The 20,438-nt window shown below is 45.4% G+C and overlaps 1 protein-coding gene and 4 non-coding genes across 5 annotated transcripts in view; all 5 read left to right on the top strand.

The window, feature by feature from the left end:
* WDR43 (WD repeat domain 43) overlaps positions 1-14,253 on the top strand; it is a 40,727-nt gene extending 26,474 nt beyond the window's left edge. Inside the window, exons 10-18 of the mRNA XM_056568567.1 lie at positions 1,306-1,434; positions 2,452-2,589; positions 2,678-2,764; positions 3,048-3,079; positions 6,203-6,266; positions 6,351-6,464; positions 8,244-8,310; positions 8,473-8,522; positions 12,917-14,253. Of these exons, the coding sequence (XP_056424542.1) occupies positions 1,306-1,434; positions 2,452-2,589; positions 2,678-2,764; positions 3,048-3,079; positions 6,203-6,266; positions 6,351-6,464; positions 8,244-8,310; positions 8,473-8,522; positions 12,917-13,063 (828 nt within the window). The 3' untranslated portion in view covers positions 13,064-14,253. The remainder of the gene's footprint in view (positions 1-1,305; positions 1,435-2,451; positions 2,590-2,677; positions 2,765-3,047; positions 3,080-6,202; positions 6,267-6,350; positions 6,465-8,243; positions 8,311-8,472; positions 8,523-12,916) is intronic.
* On the top strand, positions 999-1,078 carry LOC130363466 (small nucleolar RNA SNORD53/SNORD92). The gene has a single exon (XR_008891870.1). It is a non-coding gene; the product is annotated as a small nucleolar RNA SNORD53/SNORD92 (small nucleolar RNA).
* On the top strand, positions 2,128-2,203 carry LOC130363463 (small nucleolar RNA SNORD53/SNORD92). Its single transcript, XR_008891867.1, has one exon. It is a non-coding gene; the product is annotated as a small nucleolar RNA SNORD53/SNORD92 (small nucleolar RNA).
* Positions 4,592-4,671, top strand: LOC130363465 (small nucleolar RNA SNORD53/SNORD92). The gene has a single exon (XR_008891869.1). It is a non-coding gene; the product is annotated as a small nucleolar RNA SNORD53/SNORD92 (small nucleolar RNA).
* LOC130363467 (small nucleolar RNA SNORD53/SNORD92) lies at positions 7,472-7,551 on the top strand. Its single transcript, XR_008891871.1, has one exon. It is a non-coding gene; the product is annotated as a small nucleolar RNA SNORD53/SNORD92 (small nucleolar RNA).
* Positions 14,254-20,438: the final 6,185 nt, after the last annotated feature.

Raw genomic sequence — 20,438 nt, 5'->3', positions numbered from 1 at the left:
TTCTGCTTTCCACCTTAATGAGGATATCGTACTCCCTCCATCTCATCCCGGGGAGCGCTTTCTTCATAAACTTGATGTGGTACGGGCGGTGTGTACCTACCACTCAGTTACATCATTTTGTCAGTGTGATTCCTTTTTTGTTCTTACGGACTACCACCGTAAGGGTCTACCTGCCTCTAAAGGCGACCATTTCGCGGTGGATTAGGTCTGCCATTTCGGAAGCTTACCATTGTAGGGGGAAGACCCCTCCTTTCAGGGTTTCAGCTCACTCCACGCGTTCTGTTGGAGCTTCCTGGGCTCTTCATAACAGAGCCTCAGCCTCTCAAGTCTGTAAGGCGGCTACCTGGTCGTCCTTGCACACTTTTACTAAATTCTACCAGGTTCATACCTTTGCATCCGCGGATGCTAGTCTGGGCCGTAAGGTGTTGCAGGCGGCGGTGGCCCAGCCTGCCCCTTGATTGATTTCTGTGCCCACCCTAGGGACGATTTTGGTACGTCCCAAGGTCTGTGTCCCCAATGGAGCCGATAGAGAGGGATTTTTGTCTTACAGTAAAATCCTTTTTCTCAGAGGATCCATTGGAGGACACAGCTCCCGCCCTTTGTTTGGTGTTCCGGTTTTGGTTACCTGTCCGAGGGTGTGTTCAGTTAAATTTTTTTTTGTTCTGGTTACCTTGGACTGGTCTTGGGTTTTTTTGCCTCTCGGTCCTCTCCTACTGCTTGGGGACTAAACTGATTACCTCAGGCTCTGTAGGCAGGTATATCCTGCTGGGAGGAGGCGACTTTTTGGTTTCCTTAATGTCAAGTCTCCTAACAGCATATACCCCAAGGTCTGTGTCCCCCAATGGATCCTCTGAGAAAAGGATTTTACGGTAAGACAAAAATCCCTCTTTTAAGGTTGAACTCTCCAAAAAGCTGGTGAAGAAGAAATCGTAATATTGATTTATGGTACGCAACCTGGTTAGTGGGTCCCTCCTGCCCTGCTACACTGTGCAGAATGTCAGCTGTGATGATATGAAGAGAACGGTTTCGCATCTTCACTGATATGTAATGATGTGTCATCTCTTGGCTGTCTGAGCGCACAGGCTGCACGTCCTCCACCAGATATCAGTCATGTCTATATCGGTGTTACCCAACCAGGGTTCCTCCAGCTGTTGCAAAACTACAACTCCCAGCATGCCCGGACAGCCAAAGGCTGTCCGGGCATGCTGGGAGTTGTAATTTTGCAACAGCTGGAGGCACCCTGGTTGGGTAACACTGGTCTATATAGAGGATCTGGACATTAAACCCTTTTGCCTTTTAATACAGGTAAAAACTCCAGTTGTCAAGGCGGCCGACACCAAGGTTCTTGTCCCTGGAATCCCCGGTCACAGCGCAACAGTGACGGCAGTGTCCTCAAAGAGGAGAGAAGGGAAGCGGAAACCTGGAGATAAGGAGGTGAGTGGTGTAAGAGGACTCGTGTATAGTGACAATAAACTACACCGCCTGGTGGTATACCGACACATCACAGCCCCACTGTGCAGCATTTTCTATAAGCATAGGTGGCATCAGGTTGTAGTATACCCCAGAGCTGTACTCACTATTCTGCTGGTGAGGTCACTGTGTACATACATTACATTACTTATCCTGTACTGATCCTGAGTTATATCCTGTATTATACTCCAGAGCTGTACTCACTATTCTGCTGGTGAGGTCACTGTGTACATACATTACATTACTTATCCTGTACTGATCCTGAGATATATCCTGTATTATACCCCAGAGCTGTACTCAATATTCTGCTGGTGGGGTCACTGTGTACATACATTACTTATCCTGTACTGATCCTGAGATATATCCTGTATTATACCCCAGAGCTGTACTCAATATTCTGCTGGTGGGGTCACTGTGTACATACATTACATTACTTATCCTATACTGATCCTGAGTTATATCCTGTATTATACTCCAGAGCTGTACTCACTATTCTGCTGGTGAGGTCACTGTGTACATACATTACATTACTTATCCTGTACTGATCCTGAGTTATGTCCTGTATTATACTCCAGAGGTGCACTCGCTATTCTGCTGGTGAGGTCACTGTGTACATACATTACTGATCCTGAGTTATGTCCCGGCACACTCCTGGCTCGGCTGTGATGATCTCAGTCTGGTTTCGCTTGTGTCTGATATATAGTGAAGACACTTCTCTTGGCTGGCTGAGCAGAGTTCCGGATGTGTTGCTGGGGGCCCCTGTCAGCCAACGGCTGTCCGGGCATTTAAAGTTGTAGTTTTGCTACAGCTGGAGGCACCCTGATTAGGAAACACTGCTCTGAGCATTGCTGGTCTCCCATCCACTACCAGACCATGATACCTGCTCCTTAGCATGCTGTAGTTTTGCAACTGCTGGAGTCACTCTGGTTGGGAAGCACTGCCATGTATGAACGTGCCCCCTTGACCTATAATTTCCTGCAGGTCAGCATTGAGGACAGACTCGGTGCTATGGACATCGACCTTCCTAAACTCCCCGCCAAGAGCGGCCTGCCGCAGACGGACAACTTCTCGGTGCTGCTTGTTCAGGGTCTGGAGAGCAACGATGCCAACATCTTAAATGTAAGAATCCTGGAGTAGAGTGCGGTGGGGGGACTCCGCTCCTGTCTATGGTGCCGATATTTATACCACTACTTATATACCTTCACAGAAAGTATTCCAGACAAAGAACGACTCTCTGATCAAGAAGACCGTGGCGAGGATACCGGTGTACTCAGTCATCCCACTGGTGCATGAGGTGAGAGCATTATCCACAGATGGGGTTAAAAAATGTATTTTCTTAACTTTCCTGGAGCTGATGGTGGTTGCTAAACCTATTTATTATAACATTTTATTTTTGTAGTTGTTTATTATAATTTAAAATAAAAAAATAATTAAAAAAATTATAAATAAAAAAAATAAAATATATATATATATATATTTACGCGCACAAATCTTCCTGTCCTGATACTTTGATTCACTGTAGGTAAAATTTAGCAGAATTTTGTTCTAATGCTACATGTGTTTATTTTATTTTTTAGTTAACGAACAGATTACAAGGACATCCCAACAGGTAAGAAATTGCAACTCTGTATCAAGGTAATTCCTGGATTATCAAATCCTTTTCACAGTGGTCTCCAAACTGTGGACCTCCAGCTGTTGCAAACCTACAACTCCCAGCATGCCCGGACAGCCAAAGGCTGTCCGGGCATGCTGGGAGTTGTAGTTTTGCAACAGCTGGAGGTCCACAGGTCAGATACCACTTTCCTATAAGATCAGCACACTCCTTCTGAAATACTCTGTTCATGAGGGACCCCACTTTGTAACTATATCCTCCTATATGAATAGCACGTGCCTCTCCTGAAATACTTTGTGCTGCTAGAAAGCTGCCTCTTCCACTATAATACTTTTCAGTAAAGTAGAACACTTAACTCAAAATACTGAGAGAGTAGTGGATGCATGGAATAGTCTTCCTGCAGAGGTTGTTGCTGCAAATATAATGAAGGAATTTAAGCATGCATGGGATAGACATAAGGCTATCCTTCATATAAGATAGGGATATAAACAAGGCTATCTTTCAGGGATAGGTATAAGGCTATCCTTCATATAAGATAGTGATAAGCATAAGGCTACACGTCATGGAAGAGAGGGATATACAGAAGGCTATCCTTCATATAAGATAGGGATAGGCATAAGGCTATCCTTCATATAAGATAGGGATAGGCATAAGCCTATCCTTCATATAAGATAGGGATAGGCATAAGGCTATCCTTCATATAAGATAGGGATAGGCATAAGGCTATCCTTCATATAAGATAGGGATAGGCATAAGGCTATCCTTCATATAAGATAGGGATAGGCATAAGGCTATCCTTCATATAAGATAGGGATAGGCATAAGGCTATCCTTCATATAAGATTGGGGATAGGCATAAGGCTATGCTTCATATAAGATAGGGATAGGTATAAGGCTACACGTCATAGAAGAGAGGGATATACAGAAGGCTATCCTTCATATAAGATAGGAATAGGTATAAGGCTAGCCTTCATATAAGATAGGGATTGGTATAAGGGTATCCTTCATATAAGATGGGTATAAGGCTATCCTTCATAAAGATATAGACAAAAGACTACACTTCATATAAGATAGAGATAGGTATAAGGCTATCCTTCATATAAGATAGGGATAGGTATAAGGCTATCCTTCATATAAGATAGGGATAGGGATAGGTATAAGGCTATCCTTCATATAAGATAGACATAAGGCTTTCCTTCATAAAAAATTAGGGATGGGCATAAGGCTATCCTTCATATAAGATAGGGACATGGACTATCCATAGTATTCAGGATATTGGGCAGATTAGATGGGCCAAAATATCTGCCGACACATTCTATTTTCCTACCACAAACTCTGCACAGTCCTCCCACATAATAGATGTATTCCCTACCCACAGGATAGGGGACAAGTGTCTTATTGCGGGGGGGTCCCTGCAGATCTCCTGTATGGGGCCTGGCTCTTCCTGCAATGGCTGAAAACAGAAAGTAATTGTACATGATTTAAGGCCCTGCTACACTGTGCAGAATGTCAGCTGTGATGATATGAAGAGAACGGTTTCGCATCTTCCCTGATATGCAGTGATGTGTCATCTCTTGGCTGTCTGAGCGCACAGGCTGCACAGGTGGGGGGGAGTCTTCAGGGGATCACGTAGTTAACGGGGTACTCCAGTGAAAAACAAATTCTTTAAAATCAACTAGTGCTAGAAAGTTCTACAGATTTGTAAATTACTTCTATATAAAAATCTTAATCCTTCCAGTACTTATCAGCTTCTGTATGCTACAGAGGAAGTTGTGTAGTTCTTTCCCTTATGACCACAGTGCTCTCTGCTGACAACTCTGTCCATGTCAGGAACTGTACAGAGCAGGAGAGGGTTTTCTATGGGGATTTGTTCCTGCACTAGACAGTTCCTAAAATGGACAGAGGTGTCAGCAGAGAGCACTGTGGTCGGACAGAAAGGCCTACACAACTTCCTGTTGAGCATTCAGCAGCTAAGTAAGGGAAGGATTAAGATTTTTATATTTAATTAATTTACAAATCTGTTTAACTTACTGACCCCAGATGATACAAAAAAAAAAAAATTTCTCACCGGAGAGTACCCCCTTTTTAACCCCTCAGTTGCCTAAACTGATAAGTGAGAGCCATAGGTGATTAGCTGAAGAGCCAAAAAAGGCAGCTTGCAGGGGGTGTGTAGTATTTCTAGCACATTAGATGGCAAAACTCTTAGTGATCAGGGAACTGCGCCTCCATGGGTAGATTGCTGCGACCCAGGGAAGTGCAGCACGCTGATTGGTAGGGGTCACAGCATTGAGACCTCGACTGATAAAAACTTTCTTTTTTTTTTTTTTTTTTTTTGACTGGTACACTTTAAAGGGTTCCCTTTTTCACACAAAAAAACTTTTGATATATTATAGATTAATGTATGCAGAATAACTTTCCAATTGCATGTTATTAAAAAATATGCTTCTATTTAATTTTCCACTTTGAAAAAAATAACCACTAGAGGTCTCCCTACCAGTCCTGTCCACAAGCCCTTTTTTTTTTTTTTTTTTTTTATAGATTTCAGACTCATGCTGGAGTCCTAAATCTCAGACGGCAGCCGGGACACAGACAAGCTCAGCACTGCTCCCTGCCTGTCAATCAGACAGGCAGGAGCCAGCACTGTGCTCATAGCACAGCAGGGCCTACTCCTGACTCTGCCTTACTGCAGGCCCTCATTTATTTTACTCTCTGATCTTTCTTCTCTCTGCACATGCAGTTGTAAACAGAGAGAAGATTCAGAGCTTCCGGCTGAGCTTGTCTGTGTCTCGGCAGCAGTCTGAGATTCAGGACTCCAGTCTGAAAGCTATAAAAAGGCTTGTGGCCAGGACTGATAGGGAGACCTCTAGTGGTCATTTTTTTTTTAAATTGGAAAATTAAATAGAAAGAAGCATTTTTTTTTTTTTTTTTTTTTTTTTTTAATAACATGCAATTGGGAAGTTATTCTGCATACATTAATCTATAATATATCAAAAAAATTTTTGATGAAAGGTACCTTTTAAATGCTCTGTGCTCCTCTCACTGTTCTGTACACTCCTCGCCTGAAATACTCTGTGCTGCTGATTTCTGTTCTAATGTATGTGTTTGTGTTTTCCCCGTGCAGTGCGATTGTGATGGTGCGCTGGATAAAGGCCGTCCTGGTGCATCACGCCTCCTATCTGTCCACTGTAAGTATCGCATCACCTCGCGTTGTATCCTTTAGTATTAGCGGTATTATTTGGGCCGATCTTGACGTCTTTGGTTTGTTCCAGCTGCCTGATCTGGTGCCCCAGTTGGGGTCCCTCTATCAGCTCATGGAGACGCGGGTGAAGACCCTCCAGAAGATGTCGCGTCTGAATGGAAAGCTTTACCTTCTCATCACACAGGTAAGTGCTCCTGGGGGGGGCGGCAGAGGTGTAAACATAGTACCAAAACTTTGCGTCTTAGAGTTTCTAAGCCAGGGTGCCTCCAGCTGTTGCAAAACTACAACTCCCAGCATGCCCGGACAGCCAACGGCTGTCCGGGCATGCTGGGTGTTGTAGTTTTGCAACAGCTGGAGGCACCCTGATTGGGAAACCCTGCTCTGAGCATTGTTGTTGGTTTTACCATCCACGGCCCAGACCATGATACCTGCTGCTTAGCATGCTGGGAGTTAGTCTTGCAACAGCTGCAGGCACAATGCTTAGGAAACACTGTACTAAGTGAATATAGTCATATTTATATACTACAGCAATGTTTATGCTGTAGTCAGTAGAGATGAGCGAACTTACAGTAAATTTGATTCGTCACGAACTACTCAGCTCGGCGGTTGCTGACTTTTTCTGCATAAATTAGTTCAGCTTTCCGGTGCTCCGGTGGGCTGGAAAAGGTGGATACAGTCCTAAGAGTCTCCTAGGACTGTATCCACCTTTTCCAGCCCACCGGAGCACCTGAAAGCTGAACTAATTTATGCAGGAAAAGTCATCAACTGCCGAGCCGAGAAGTTCGTGACGAATCGAATTTACTGTAAGTTCGCTCATCTCTAGTAGTCAGTAAATGGCTGATAACAGTGAGCAGTAGATGGTGTTTACCTATCATTATCCAGAATTTAAAAAAAATCAACTTCTTAAAACGGCACCACCCTCGTCCTCAGGTTGTTTGCGGTATTGCAGCACAGTTGCTTTGAAGTGAATGAAGTAAAGTTGTAATACCACACACAACCTGAGGACGAGTGGCGCTGTCTTTTTTTCTATTTCTGGATAACCAGGGGTCTGGCTCATAACAGAAAGTGGTAGATGGTAACGGGGGGGGGGGCAGTTTTTATTTATTTTATTGGAAATGTAACATTGATTTATAATACACAAAGTTACCTGGTTATTAGGTCTCTCCTGCCCTGCTACACTGTGCAGAATGTCAGCTGTGATGATATGAAGAGAACGGTTTCGCATCTTCCCTGATATGTAATGATGTGTCATCTCTTGGCTGTCTGAGCGCACAGTCTGCACAGGACTGGGAAACATGTAGTTAAAGGGGTACTCCGGTGGAAAACCAAATTCTTAAAAAAATAAATAAATAAAAAAAAAAACAATTCCAAATGAACTGGTGCCAGAAAGTTATACAGATTTGTAAATGACTTCTATTAAAAAATCTTAATCCTTCCAGTACTTATCAGCTGCTGTATGATCCACAGGAAGTTGTGTAGTTCTTGTCTGACCACAGTGCTCTCTGCTGACACCTCTGTCTATGTCAGGAACTGTCCAGAGCACGAGCAAATGCCCATAGCAAATCTCTCCTGCTCTGGACAGTTCCTGACACTGACAGAGGTGTCAGCAGAGAGCACTGTGGTCAGACTGGAAAGAACTACACAACTTCCTCTGGAGCATACAGCAGTTAAGTAATGGAAGGATTAAGAATTTTTTTTAATACAAATAATTTACAAATCTGTTTCTTTCTGGAACCAGTGTTTTTTTTTTTGTTTTTTTTTTTTTTTTTTGTTAAAAAAATAAAATTCTTCCACCTGAGTACCCCTTTTAACCTCTCAGCTTCCTGAGCTTGATGATAACTGAGAACAATAGCTGTGCAACAAAATAATAGAAGTGTGCAGGTTGTCTAGTTTTTATAGTACACTAGATAGAAAACTTAATTGTGCCGATTTCTCATGCTGCATTTCCCTTTCTTACCCCTAGGTGGCAACGGCAGAAATCTCACAAAGGATAAAAGTGAATCAGGAGGCGAAGCTGGTGTATGAGGAAGGTAAGAGGTGTATCACCTTCTGTATTCTCCCTAGTAGATTGTAGGATGACCTTTGATTCTACCTGCCATGGTTGGGGATGGAGGGAGTTTTAGTAGCCCCCTTGTTTACCTGCATTGATAATGTCGATCTTCATGAGATTAAGGAATCTGTTTATCTTGCAGAATCTTCAGAAGAGGAGTCCGGGGACGAGGAACACAACACAGACTCGGATGTAAGTCATTTATACCGGTGTGGAGGACTAAAATACCCAGCATGAAATAGAGCCCCCAATCATTACCAGACAGCCCAATTTCTAAGCCGAAGCTTAGCATTTTCCCCTAACCCCTATTTGTAACGCTGGTACCCACCACTGTAGGGGTACCAGGAAGAGCCTCAAAATTGGCGCTCCAGAGCCTAGGTGGTAACAGGTTTGGGGGGCGGGCAGGAGGGTACAATAACAATGGTCCTCGCCCACCCTGGTAACGTCAGGCTGTTGCAGCCAATTATTTGAATTATTTTTTTTTTTTTATTATTGGCTGTTTGGGAATGATGAGTTGTAGTTCAGCAACAGCTGGAGGCTCCCTGCTTTGCAATGCACTGCCAGAAAGGGTCTGTTCACACTTATTTTTCCTATTAATACTTTAACATAGGGGACTATAACATGCATTACATTGATTCAATACATTGATCAATGCCATTGCATTGATCAGTGTTATTTGAGGTTGATTGCTCAAGCCTGGATTTCAGGCTTGGAGCAATCAATCGCCGATCGGACGTGCAGGAGGCACCTAAGGCTGCATTCACACCACATTTTTGCAATGCAGTTCCCATATGCGTTTTCAATGTGAAAACCGTATGGAACCGTATTGAAAACCGTATGCACTGACTCTCCATTGAAATCCGTATACCAAACGATGCATCCAGTTGTGTCAGTTTTGCATCCTGTATGGTATTGTCCGTTTTTTTTTTTTTCTTTTTTTCCCCCCGTAGCCTACCATGGTTTTTGGTCCGGGTGGAAAACCGTATTAAACAGTATACGTGTTTTTTTTTATTTTTATTTTTTTTATACACAACATGGGAGTCAATGGGAACCGTACAGAACGGTATGCGCAGTTCCATCCGGTTTTTGACTTTGCACATTTTTTTTTTTTTTTCTTGGAATTTCAAACAAGGGAAAAGTTACAACCGTATACATTTTTTTTTTCTTAAAAAACCGATGCAACCAGACATAATTTTTCGAACAGTATACGGGTTAAAATTTGTATACACGTTTTGATAGTTTAGTCCGGTGTTGAGGAATCAGTTTTTCATCAAACACCTGATATGGGAACTGTATTGCAAAAACGTGGTGTGAATGCAGCTGATGCGTTCTAGCTGATCGGGACATTGCGATTTTACCGCGATGGTCCCGATCACCCCGACAGCTGCTAGGAAGCTTTCATTTTCACCTTAGACACGGCGATCAACTTTGATTGCCGCGTCTAAAGAGTTAATGCTGGACATCTGCCTGAACGGCGATGTCCGACATTAGCCACGGGTTCTGGCAGCTGATAGTAGCCGCGACCATGCAGGTATGATGCGAGCTCAGCTCCTGAGCTCTCTTCATAACCCTCCCGTGTCGCAGCGCCATTTATAAACAGCGTTTTGCGGCAAGGGGTTAAATGGGTACTGTCGGATACAAAAACTGAAGCATGTATAACGAATAGGTTTTGCAATTACTTTCATTAGAAAATGTTCAGTATTTCATACTGAAAAGGCCAGTCAAACAATTGCCCCCCCCCCCCCCCCCTGCCTGCTTGGACACCTACTAGTCCTGCTGTGTCCATGCATCATGGACACACTTCCTTGATTGACAGCTGAGAGTACAGGAAAAATCCTCCCACTTCATCTTGTGTCCCGCTACTGTGAGTGAGGACAAGCTGGGAGTTGTAGTTTTGCTAATACTAGGGGAGATGTTAGCAGACAGCATACTGAGGGAGGGGGCGGAGACCTGCAGTGAGGCCACGCCCCCTCCCTTTGAGAGGAATTCAGACTAGGGAGCTAAATTAAAGTGTAATAAAATAAATAAAGATGCTAGACACATAAAAATTAGAGGTACATGGTCAGGATTAGGTACTGAGTGATATATTAAAAAACATTTTTTTTTGTTTGATCTGATGGGTACGCTTTAAAACAAAATGGCATAGTGTAAATGCACAATGTGAACAGACTTATACTTACCAACCTCTTTCCTGGTTGGTCCTCTTCTGTTGCCCCACCTCTAGTGAGGTCATCCTTACAGGCGGGGGTTGGTAAGTAGAAATTTATAGGGTGAAATTAATAAGAATACAGTTTCAGACCACCAGGTGTCACTGCTGCAATAAACTCTTCGGCATTACAATATTGTAACGACCTTCCTGTAAGCTTCATCCAATAGGTGGTGACGTTGTAATGTGGAATAGTTGATTTAAAACTGCCAAACTTTATGGTGAAATCTATAAGAAAAAGCCATTTTTTGTTTGGACGGTTAGGTGGCGATGTTGTAATGCAGTATTAAAGGGGTACTCCGCTGCTCAGCATTTGAAACAAACTGTTCCGCATGCTGGAGCCGGCGTCGGGAGCTTGTGACATCATAGCCCCGCCCCCTCATGACGTCACGCCCCACCCCCTTAATGCAAGTCTACGGGAGGGGGCGTGATGGCTGTCACGCCCCCTTACATTGTAGGGGTGGGGCGTGATGTTACGATCTCCCGGCTTCAGCGCTCGGAACGGTTTGTTCCAAACGCTGAGCAGCGGAGTAGCCCTTTAATGCATTTTAGGCCCCTTTCACACAACCATTAATGCTCCATTGAAAATTCCCATCATAAACTCCTGTCGGAAAGTCCATAAAACAGCCGTAAGAAAATCGCACTCATGTCAATGGGATTTTTTTTGACCATCCTTTAGCGCCAGTTATGTCCCGTTACAACTAACGTCCGTTATTTATTGACGGCACAAATAACTGTGCACGCGCTAATTTTTGTCCTGGCAAAAATAACGGTGGAATAAGGGCCTTTAAGATTTTAACATTGGAGTCTATGGCTGATGGATGTTCACAAAGAACATCCGTAAAGGCGCTCGTTATTTTCACCTTCCGTTACGATCTGTTATTGCTACTGAGCATGCTCAGTACGGCATCAAAACCAGAAGGGGGTTAAAACGGACCTAAAATAACGGACTATAACTCTGCGTGACGGATGAAATGACAGGCGGTAACAGATGGAACATGTCCGTTAAAATAACGGCCATTGGTCATCCGTTAGCGTCCGTTATGTTCAGTTATATCGTCTATTTTTTTCATGACCTCTTTCGGTAGAAAAATGGTAGTGCTAAAGAAGCCTAAGGGTGCGTTCACACGCTAGTAACTAGCAGTGGATTTTCCACTGTGGGAAATCCTCTACGAGTTACTCTACCATTGATTTAAAGGAGTCAACAGACAGTCCGCAATAGTGTCAGATTTGCGAACTGTCCGCGGACCCATTCCAATGAATGGTAGCGTAACTCGCAGCAGATTGGCCGCAGCGGAAAATCTGCTGCTAGTTACTAGCGTATGAACGCACCTTAAGGGCAGTCTGTTCCTGTTTTCTTATCCCCGTTTCGGTTCCGTTCTTGCAGGCTGTAAACGGATTAAAAACTGTTTTTAAAAAATCCCATTCATGTCAATGGGATTATTTTTATAATCCGTTTACATCCGTTTGTACCCGTCTGCACTCATTACCATTTTTTTTGACTGCAGAAAAAACGGCACATAAAGTATGTATTTTCTGTCAAAAAAAGGAAGAAACAACGGCTACAGTAAATTTAAAATTGAAGTCTATGGAAAACGGATGAGCCTTTAATGTCATCCGTTTGAATCCATTTTTTCAATCCGGATTTTTGATCTATTACTTCCAAGCATGTGCCAAACAAAAAAAATTTATGTATTTTTTGGTTTATTAACTGAACAATAACGGATTAAAACAGATAACATCCGTTTGTATCCCTTAGTGTCCGTTTTTTTTTATTTTTCATTCTGTTTTTATTTTTGACTGTAGAAGAATGGGACGGGTCTAGACGGCCGTGTGAACGCAGCCTTAGGCCGCGTTCACACAGCCGTCTAGACCCGTCCCGTTCTTCTCCAGTCAAAATTAAAAACGGACTTAAAAAATGCAAATGGATGTTATCCTCTTGAATCCGTTATCGTTCAGTTAATAAACCAAAATATTGACGGATCGAAAAAAAAAAATGGATGCAAACGGATGACATTTAAGGCTCATCCGTTATCCATTTTTTTGACGGAAGTAATACTGCATGTGCAGTTTTTTTTTTCTGCCATATAAAAATAAATATGGAAATTAGTGCAGACTGTTACAAACGGATGTAAATGGATTGTAAAAAAAAAATCCCATTGACATGAATGGGATTTTTTTAAAAACAGTTTCAAATACTTTTACAGCCTGCAAGAACGGAACCAAAACGGGAATTAAAAAACAGGGACAGACAGCCCCCTTACTATATGTTCTAGTTTCGTTGAACATCGACAGATGCACCCTTACTTATATGTTCTGGTTTCGTTAACCCCATCACACTTTCTCGGGTGGTGACCGGATTCTCGTTCTCTCTCTGTAGGATAACTGGGAGGAAGGTGAGGAGGAGGCAGAGGATGAAGAGGAGGAGGAAGGGTCATCGGAGGAGAATTCAGAGGAAGAGATGAATGTGGACAAAGTGAATGGTGATTCAGACGCTGATCTTGGGAATGAAAGTGAAGAAGAATAAGATCTCGTCCCATGTGGTGGGCGATCGCCCTGTGGTGCCCGTCAATCACTGTGCAGACTGTACACAGCTGTTTTGATGGAAAAACTGGCGTCAGGACCGGGACGTCGCGCAAACGGAATGTTCCTATAACCGTGTCTGCCTTTCTGAGAACCCCACCCGCCCCCCCGCCGCGTTCTCCAGGTCTTCTCAGCAACTAGTCACAAAAACGTCCGCAGATGCTTTATATTCTGGAATAAATCTCCACCTTCCATCATTCGTTTTTTTATTTTCTCTATACTCCTCCCCCACATAAGACAGGAGAAATGTATATTCAATTATGGCGGCGGCGGTGGTGGCGACGTGAGGTTTTTTCTTTTCTATTTTCCACTGTTGCTGAATGGTTTGTGTAAAAAAAAAAAAATCGAATTTTATGAGGAAAAAAATCAAAAACATTTCACGGAGCGATCGATGGCGTCTGCCGCGCTGACAAATCAAAGCAGACCAATTAAAACATATGTAAAATGACGACTTATTCTGGACCCCTTTTTATCGGGGTAAAAAAAAAAACACGTACCCATAAAGTGTGCAATTCTGGTGCCGACCGGTGGGCTGAGACATTCATACCATATAATCCTTTTCACGCTATTAAATAAAATAAAAATTTTTTTTATGATTTTCAACTTTTTTTTTTTTTTTTTTAACCGGATCTCAACAGAATTATAAATTTTTATTTTTTAACAAAGCGATAAAGCTGCAAAAAAACATTAATTGTTTTCCCCCCATTGTCTGGAAGGGTGTTAAGCTCCCGTTCGAGCGGCTCCGGTTCCTTGGTTCGGATGGCGGTGGCGGCGCTCGGTAACCTCCGGTATAATGTACAGTATATTTGTCTATAAATGAAGATGTTAATGGCCGGTTAATATTGCCACCTTTGTAAAGTGAATAAAAAAATAACATTTAGTTCTCCTTTAACCCCTCCTCGGGTACATGGTGCCTCTGTGTTGTCTTCATGAAGATTCCTGGGTTATACATGGGGTGTGTGCGGCGCCCCCTTATGGACAAAATACATAGGTCACCTTGAACACTATACAATATACTTTCTCTGCTGACATAATGCTTCCATCCAGTGACAGCAAGCAGAGATGGTGATGTGCAGAACTGGTAGGCTGTGTTGGTGCTACCCATTGCATTGGTCTAGAGCACGGTTTTCCATACAGTGTGCTTCTAGCTGTTGCAAAACTACAACTCCCAGCATGCCTGGACAGCCAAAGGCTGTGTCTGGGCATGCTGGGAGTTGTAGTTTTGCAACAGCTGGAGGCTCACTGTTTGGAGAACATGCTGCAATGCAAAAAAGTCTGTGGTCAGACTGGAAAGAACACAACTTCCTATGGAACATACAGCAACTAAGTACTGGAACGATTAAGATAGTTTTAATAGAAGTAATTTACAAATCGGTTTTAACTTTCTGGCCCCAGGTGATTTAAAAAAATAAAAATAAACTTTAGTACCACTTTAAAATTTTGTGTATTACAACTTTCTAATGTACTTCATTCTGTTGTCAACAATACAGTTGTATCCAGCCTGTAGTTTGATAAATTTTGTACTGTAACAAAATAGAACTATTTATAACTGCTGATTTGTTTAGCTCACAGAGCATTGTCTAGACTGGATACAATTGTTTCACTTCTCAGCTGGGAGCAGGACTAGCTATGTACAATGTATCAGTCTGGAGTCCAGGATGTTTAGCTCACAGAGCATTGTCTAGACTGGATACAATTGTTTCACTTCTCAGCTGGGAGCAGGACTAGCTATGTACAATGTATCAGTCTGGAGTCCAGGATGTTTAGCTCACAGAGCATTGTCTAGACTGGATACAATTGTATCACTTCTCAGCTGAGAGCAGGACGAGCTATGTACAATGTATCAGTCTGGGGTCCAGGATGTTTAGCTCACAGAGCATTGTCTAGACTGGATACAATTGTATCACTCCTCAGCTGAGAGCAGGACTAGCTATGTACAATGTATCAGTCTGGAGTCCAGGATGTTTAGCTCACAGAGCATTGTATAGACTGGATACAATTGTATCACTTCTCAGCTGAGATCAGGACTAGCTATGTACAATGTATCAGTCTGGGGTCCAGGATGTTTAGCTCACAGAGCATTGTCTAGACTGGATACAATTGTATCACTTCTCAGCTGAGAGCAGGACTAGCTATGTACAATGTATCAATCTGGGGTCCAGGGTGTTTAGCTCACAGAGCATTGTCTAGACTGGATACAATTATCACTTCTCAGCTGAGAGCAGGACTAGCTATATACAGAAATTTGAGTGTGAAACCAAAGCGTTCTGATTCACTGCCAGAAAGGAGCAGTGTAATATAAAAAAAAAAAAATATATATATATATATTACACGTTACATATGTCAACAACAAACACAGGATAGGTGATTTAACCCTTACACCCCCCTTTTTTTGACGGTTCGATTTTTTTGTTTAAAGTTCCATACAAATCAACGGGAAATGTATGTTCCCACATAACTTGCGTAAGGCTGGAGATATTTCAATGCCTGATACACATTACTTATATGTCAAATAAAAAGTTATGATAGTTAACCCTTACCTACACGCTTATATAAAAGATGGGTTTTTGTTTCAAGTCCCATGCAAGTACAGTGATGCCAGAAAGTTAGATTTGTAAATCACTTCTATTAAAAAAAAAAAAAAATCTCTATTGGCTCCATTGGGGGACACAGACTGTGGGTATATGCTGCTGTCTCTAGGAGGTTTGACACTATGGTAACCAAAAAGTCGTCTCCTCCCAGTAGGGTATACCCGCCTCCAGGCCACTGAGCTAATCAGTTTCAGCTTAGTGTCTAAGGAGGTAGACACTGGTCTGGGGTTCTCCTCAGACCAGGTCTTTTATTTTCCTAGTTAGGGAATGTGTTAGTTCTTTTATTCCTTTTTTCTTTCCGTTTTCAGGTGGGGACTCAGGAACTGCGGTTCACTGTTTCCCCATTGCGAGAGGTGGCAGGCCTCTGGAATGTGCTGTTAACCCCCTCTCGCCAACTGTCAGTGCTTGGGGGTTGTACCTCACGGGTCCAGGTCCCCCTACCTCCCTGTTCGCTTGCTATGAGCTTGGCTTGAGGCAGGTGACAATGGTGACTGAAGACTACATTCTGAAGACTTGTAGAGGTAAGTTCTTCAGACTAAGGTATTTTTTCCTCCCCTTAGGTCTGACTTGCAACATCTGGAGTCTCACAGTTTTAGGACCATTAGCTCTTATTGAGCAGTGTAAGATGGGGCTGGCCATGGGATATTCCCTGCAGGAAAGGGGCACCTTTTATTATATGGGGGAGCAGTCTTTGGGCAGTCATTGTGTTTGGGCACAGTTACATAGCTGCCGTTTTCAGCGGCCGCGGCTCGGCACTTTTATCTACGAGCGCATAGCGCTCGTTTTACTTTAGTTTGGGCAGCTGCTGGCGGCGCTCTCGCCCGCTCCGTTCTCCCTGGGCGCTTATGCCTTCTCATGTGCGCTCTGGGCCGGGAGCGGGCGCCATTACTGTTTCATATATTTTTTTTTTGGCGGCCAGGGAACATTAGCACCACCCACCCGGGCTGCCGGAGATTCTGCAAGGGCGCAAACTGGCCACCAATCAGCTCTGTGAGCGCACATGTGAACTGCAAGGGCCAATCAGCAGAGCCCTTGCACCTGGCTCTGCCCTCTATTGCTATTGGCCAGCGTTCTCTTTCTCTCTGACTGACTTTAAGCGGGGCTTCTCCTCACAGCAGCACCCTGGGGACACAGGCTTGGGTGAGATTGTTCTTTTTTATGTCCGTGCCCAGAACTGTTCCTCTAAACAGTTAACTGGAGTACTTGTTACTCATTACTCTTGTTAAAGCTGTTATTCGAAAATGTCAGGTTCTGCTGAACCCACTTGTTCTGCCTGCTCCACTGCTCCCCCAGACCCCCCCTGCCATTTCTGCCCCGGATGCTTTAGCAGACCCGATGCTTTCGGCCGCCCCTCCAGCCTGGGTTTCTTCCCTCTCCCAGTCTATATCCGATTTGGCTTGGGTCTCCCGTTCTGTGGTGACTGCCTTGGGTCTCCCGTTCTGTGGTGACTGCCTTGGAGAGGTCCACCTTGCACCGGCCCTCCAGGGGGACCCGCTCCCCCCTCTCCCCATACATCACGCTCTCACAAGTGTTCTAGAGGGGTCTCCTCTGACTCATCCCCTGGGTCTTCTGGTAGACACGGGCGATCCCCTCATAGATCTTGCCTCTCCGCTCCTTCTGGCTGCAAGGTCATTCTTCCAGAAGGTGTTCCCATGGTCACCGCTCTCGCTCTCCAGAGCCGCGCACACGGTCGGAGTCTCCCTCCTCCCAGGGCTGCATCCACTCGTTCACACTCTCCTGGAGAACTTGCGGACGAGGTTTCCGATTCGGCATCTGACTCAGAGGACCGATCGGACACAGTGGACAGGGTGAACTCATTGGTTTCGGCCATAAGAGACACCTTTCATCTAGAGGACCCAGAAACTTCGGACGTGGTTCCAGAAGTTTCTTTTCATCGTGCCCAACTGGCACCCAAGGTGTTCAGCTCTCATGCTGAATTTGACGCCGTTCTGGAATCTGCCTGGAGGCATCCTGATAGGCCGTTTCAGGGTTCTAAGAAAATCCAAGTGCGATATCATTTCGCCAAGGACCTAATCTCTAAGTGGACCCGCCTTTCCAAGGCTACTATGCTGCTGCTAGTGGATGCGGCTGCTTTCAAGGATCCGGCAGACAAGAAGGTAGAGACCTTGGCGAAGCATGCCTTTGTAGCAGCCGGTTTTCCCTGCTTCCTATCTTCGTTTCTGCCTGGGTATCTAAGACCCTTTCTCCCATTCCCAACTCCATCAGGGTGTTCTTTCTGGAGCCCCTAAGGAGGAATTGTCGGCTCTAGCTCTTCAATGTTCTAAAGCCGGAGACTTTGTGTTCTGCTTCCATGCAGTAAGCCCGTTGTGCTGCATCTGCCACCAGGAACCTGGTGGCCCTCCGTCGCTCCACATGGCTTAAAGCATGGAACGCGGATGCCGCCTCCAAAAAGTCCCTCACTGAAATTCCGTTTACCGGTTCTCTGCTTTTTGGCAAGCGCCTTGATGAGGTTATCTCAGAGGCGACGGGTGGCAAGAGTTCCTTACTCCCCCAGAACAAGGCTAACACTTCTTCCCTTAGGAAGTCGTCCTCTTTTCGGTCCTTTCAGACTTTTGGTTCCAATAAAGGGTCTGGGCAGGCGCCTGCGCAGGACAAAAAGGTCCCTGCTTTCCGGGTGCGCCCCTCTAGGAAGTCGGATAACCGTTCCGGCCGTTCGACGGCCAAATCGGGAACCCGTAAGCCCACTTCTGCATGAAGGGACGCTCCCACCCGGAGTTTTTCCTCGGGTGGGAGGTCGTCTCTTGTTGTTTTTCTAGACGTCTGGACCACGCACATTCAGGACTCCTGGGTCAGGGACGTGGTGTCCAACAGGTACCGGATAGAATTTGCCTCCCTTCTGAGGGATTGTTTTTTTCAGTCCCGGGCCCCTCGGTCTCTTTCACTAGCGAGGGAATTTCGGGGGGGGGGGGGGGGGGGGGGGGCTCTTCAGTCCCTTCTTATCCAGGGGGTCATTGTTCTGGTTCCTTCCGAGGAACGGTTTCGGGGTTTCTATTCCAATCTTTTAGTGGTCCCCAGGAAAGGCGGTTCTGTGCGGCCAATCTTTGATTTCAAGCGTCTCAACCAACATCTTCTAATCGGTCATTTCCGTATGGAATCACTCCATTCGGTGGTGGCGTCCATGGATCAAGGGGAGTTTCTTTCCTCGGTGGACATCAAGGATGCCTACCTCCATGTTCCAATATTCCCAGGCCATCAGCGGTTCCTCCGCTTTGAAGTCCCGGAGGGTCATTTTCAATTTGTAGCTCTCCCCTTCGGTCTGGCCACTGCTCCTTGGGTCTTTACCAAGATCCTGGCGCCAGTGATTGCCTTGTTGCGGTCAAGAGGGGTCTCAGTGATTCCTTACTTGGATGACCTCCTCATCAAGGCTCCCACCAGATCCCAGAATCTGGAGAACGTGGATCTCACTCTCCAGAACTTCTCTCTTCGGGTGGATGGTCAACTGGAACAAGTCTGTCCTCTCCCCCACTCAGTCCCTGGTCTTTCAGGGGCTTCAATTCGACACGGCCGCTGGTCGGGTTTGCCTTCCGCCGCATAAGCGACTGACACTCTTGTTGGGAGTCCGCTCTCTTCGGAGGCCGGTCCCAGTTTCCTCCCGTCTTTGCATGGAAGTCCTGGGTCAAATGGTGGCAACCATGGAAGCTGTGCCATTTGCCCAGTTTCATTACCGCCCTCTTCAGCTGGCGATTCTCTCTCGGTGGGACAAGTCTCCTCTCTCTCAACCGCAAAATTGTTGTATCTCTATGGTCTCGTCAGTCCCTTCTCTGGTGGCTCCGGTCCCCCCCCTGCTTTTTCAGGGGAGATGATTCCTTCCCCTCCACTGGCAGGTTGTCACAACGGATGCCAGTCTATCAGGCTGGGGCAGTGTTTTCAGCGACCAGATGGTTCAAGGCCGCTGGTCTCCCCGGGAAGCCCTTCTTTCCATAAACATCTTAGAACTGAGGGCGATCCATCTCTGTCTGCTCCATTGGGAGTTCCTTCTTCAGGGCCGGGTCCAGTCGGAACAACGCCACGGCCGTGGCGTACATCAACCGGCAAGGCGGCACTCGCAGCTCAGCAGCCATGGCTGAAGTGACTAAGATTCTCCTCTGGGCGGAACACAGGGTTCCGGCCATTTTGGCGATTCACATACCGGGAGTGCTCAACTGGGAAGCAGACTTTTTCAGCTGGTCCTCGGCCGACCCCGGCGAGTGGTCTCTGCATCCAGAGGTGTTCACGCAGATCTGCGACCTCTGGGGCACTCCAGACGTGGACCTCTTCGCGTCTCTTCGACACAAACTGAGGAATCTTCCAGTTGTGAAGTCCCGGGATCCCCTGGCCCTAGCAGTAGATGCCTTGGTGATCCCGTGGTCAGGCTTTGCCCTGCCCTATCTGTTCCCTCTTCTTCCTCTCCTTCCCAGGGTCCTGAGGAAGCTCAAAGCAGAGGGCGTCCCCGCCATTCTCATGGCTCCAGACTGGCTCCAAAGGGCGTGGTACACCGACGTGGTCAGGCTCCTGGACGACGTCCCGTTACGTCTTCCTCTATGGCCGGACCTACTGTCACAGTGTCCCCTTTGCCACCCCAGTTTACAGTTGCTGCGTTTGACTGCGTGGCGGTTGAGACCGCGGTTTTAAGGGCACACGATTTCTCTTCGCAGGTGATTCGCACCATTCACAGGGCTCACAAGCCCTTTTTCTGCGAAAATTTATCACCGTACTTGGCGGTCCTAT

Source organism: Hyla sarda, chromosome 3 (genome assembly GCF_029499605.1).
Source record: "Hyla sarda isolate aHylSar1 chromosome 3, aHylSar1.hap1, whole genome shotgun sequence".
In the NCBI taxonomy this organism is placed as follows: Eukaryota; Metazoa; Chordata; class Amphibia; order Anura; family Hylidae; genus Hyla; species Hyla sarda.
This window is presented reverse-complemented; position numbering and strand designations above follow the sequence as displayed.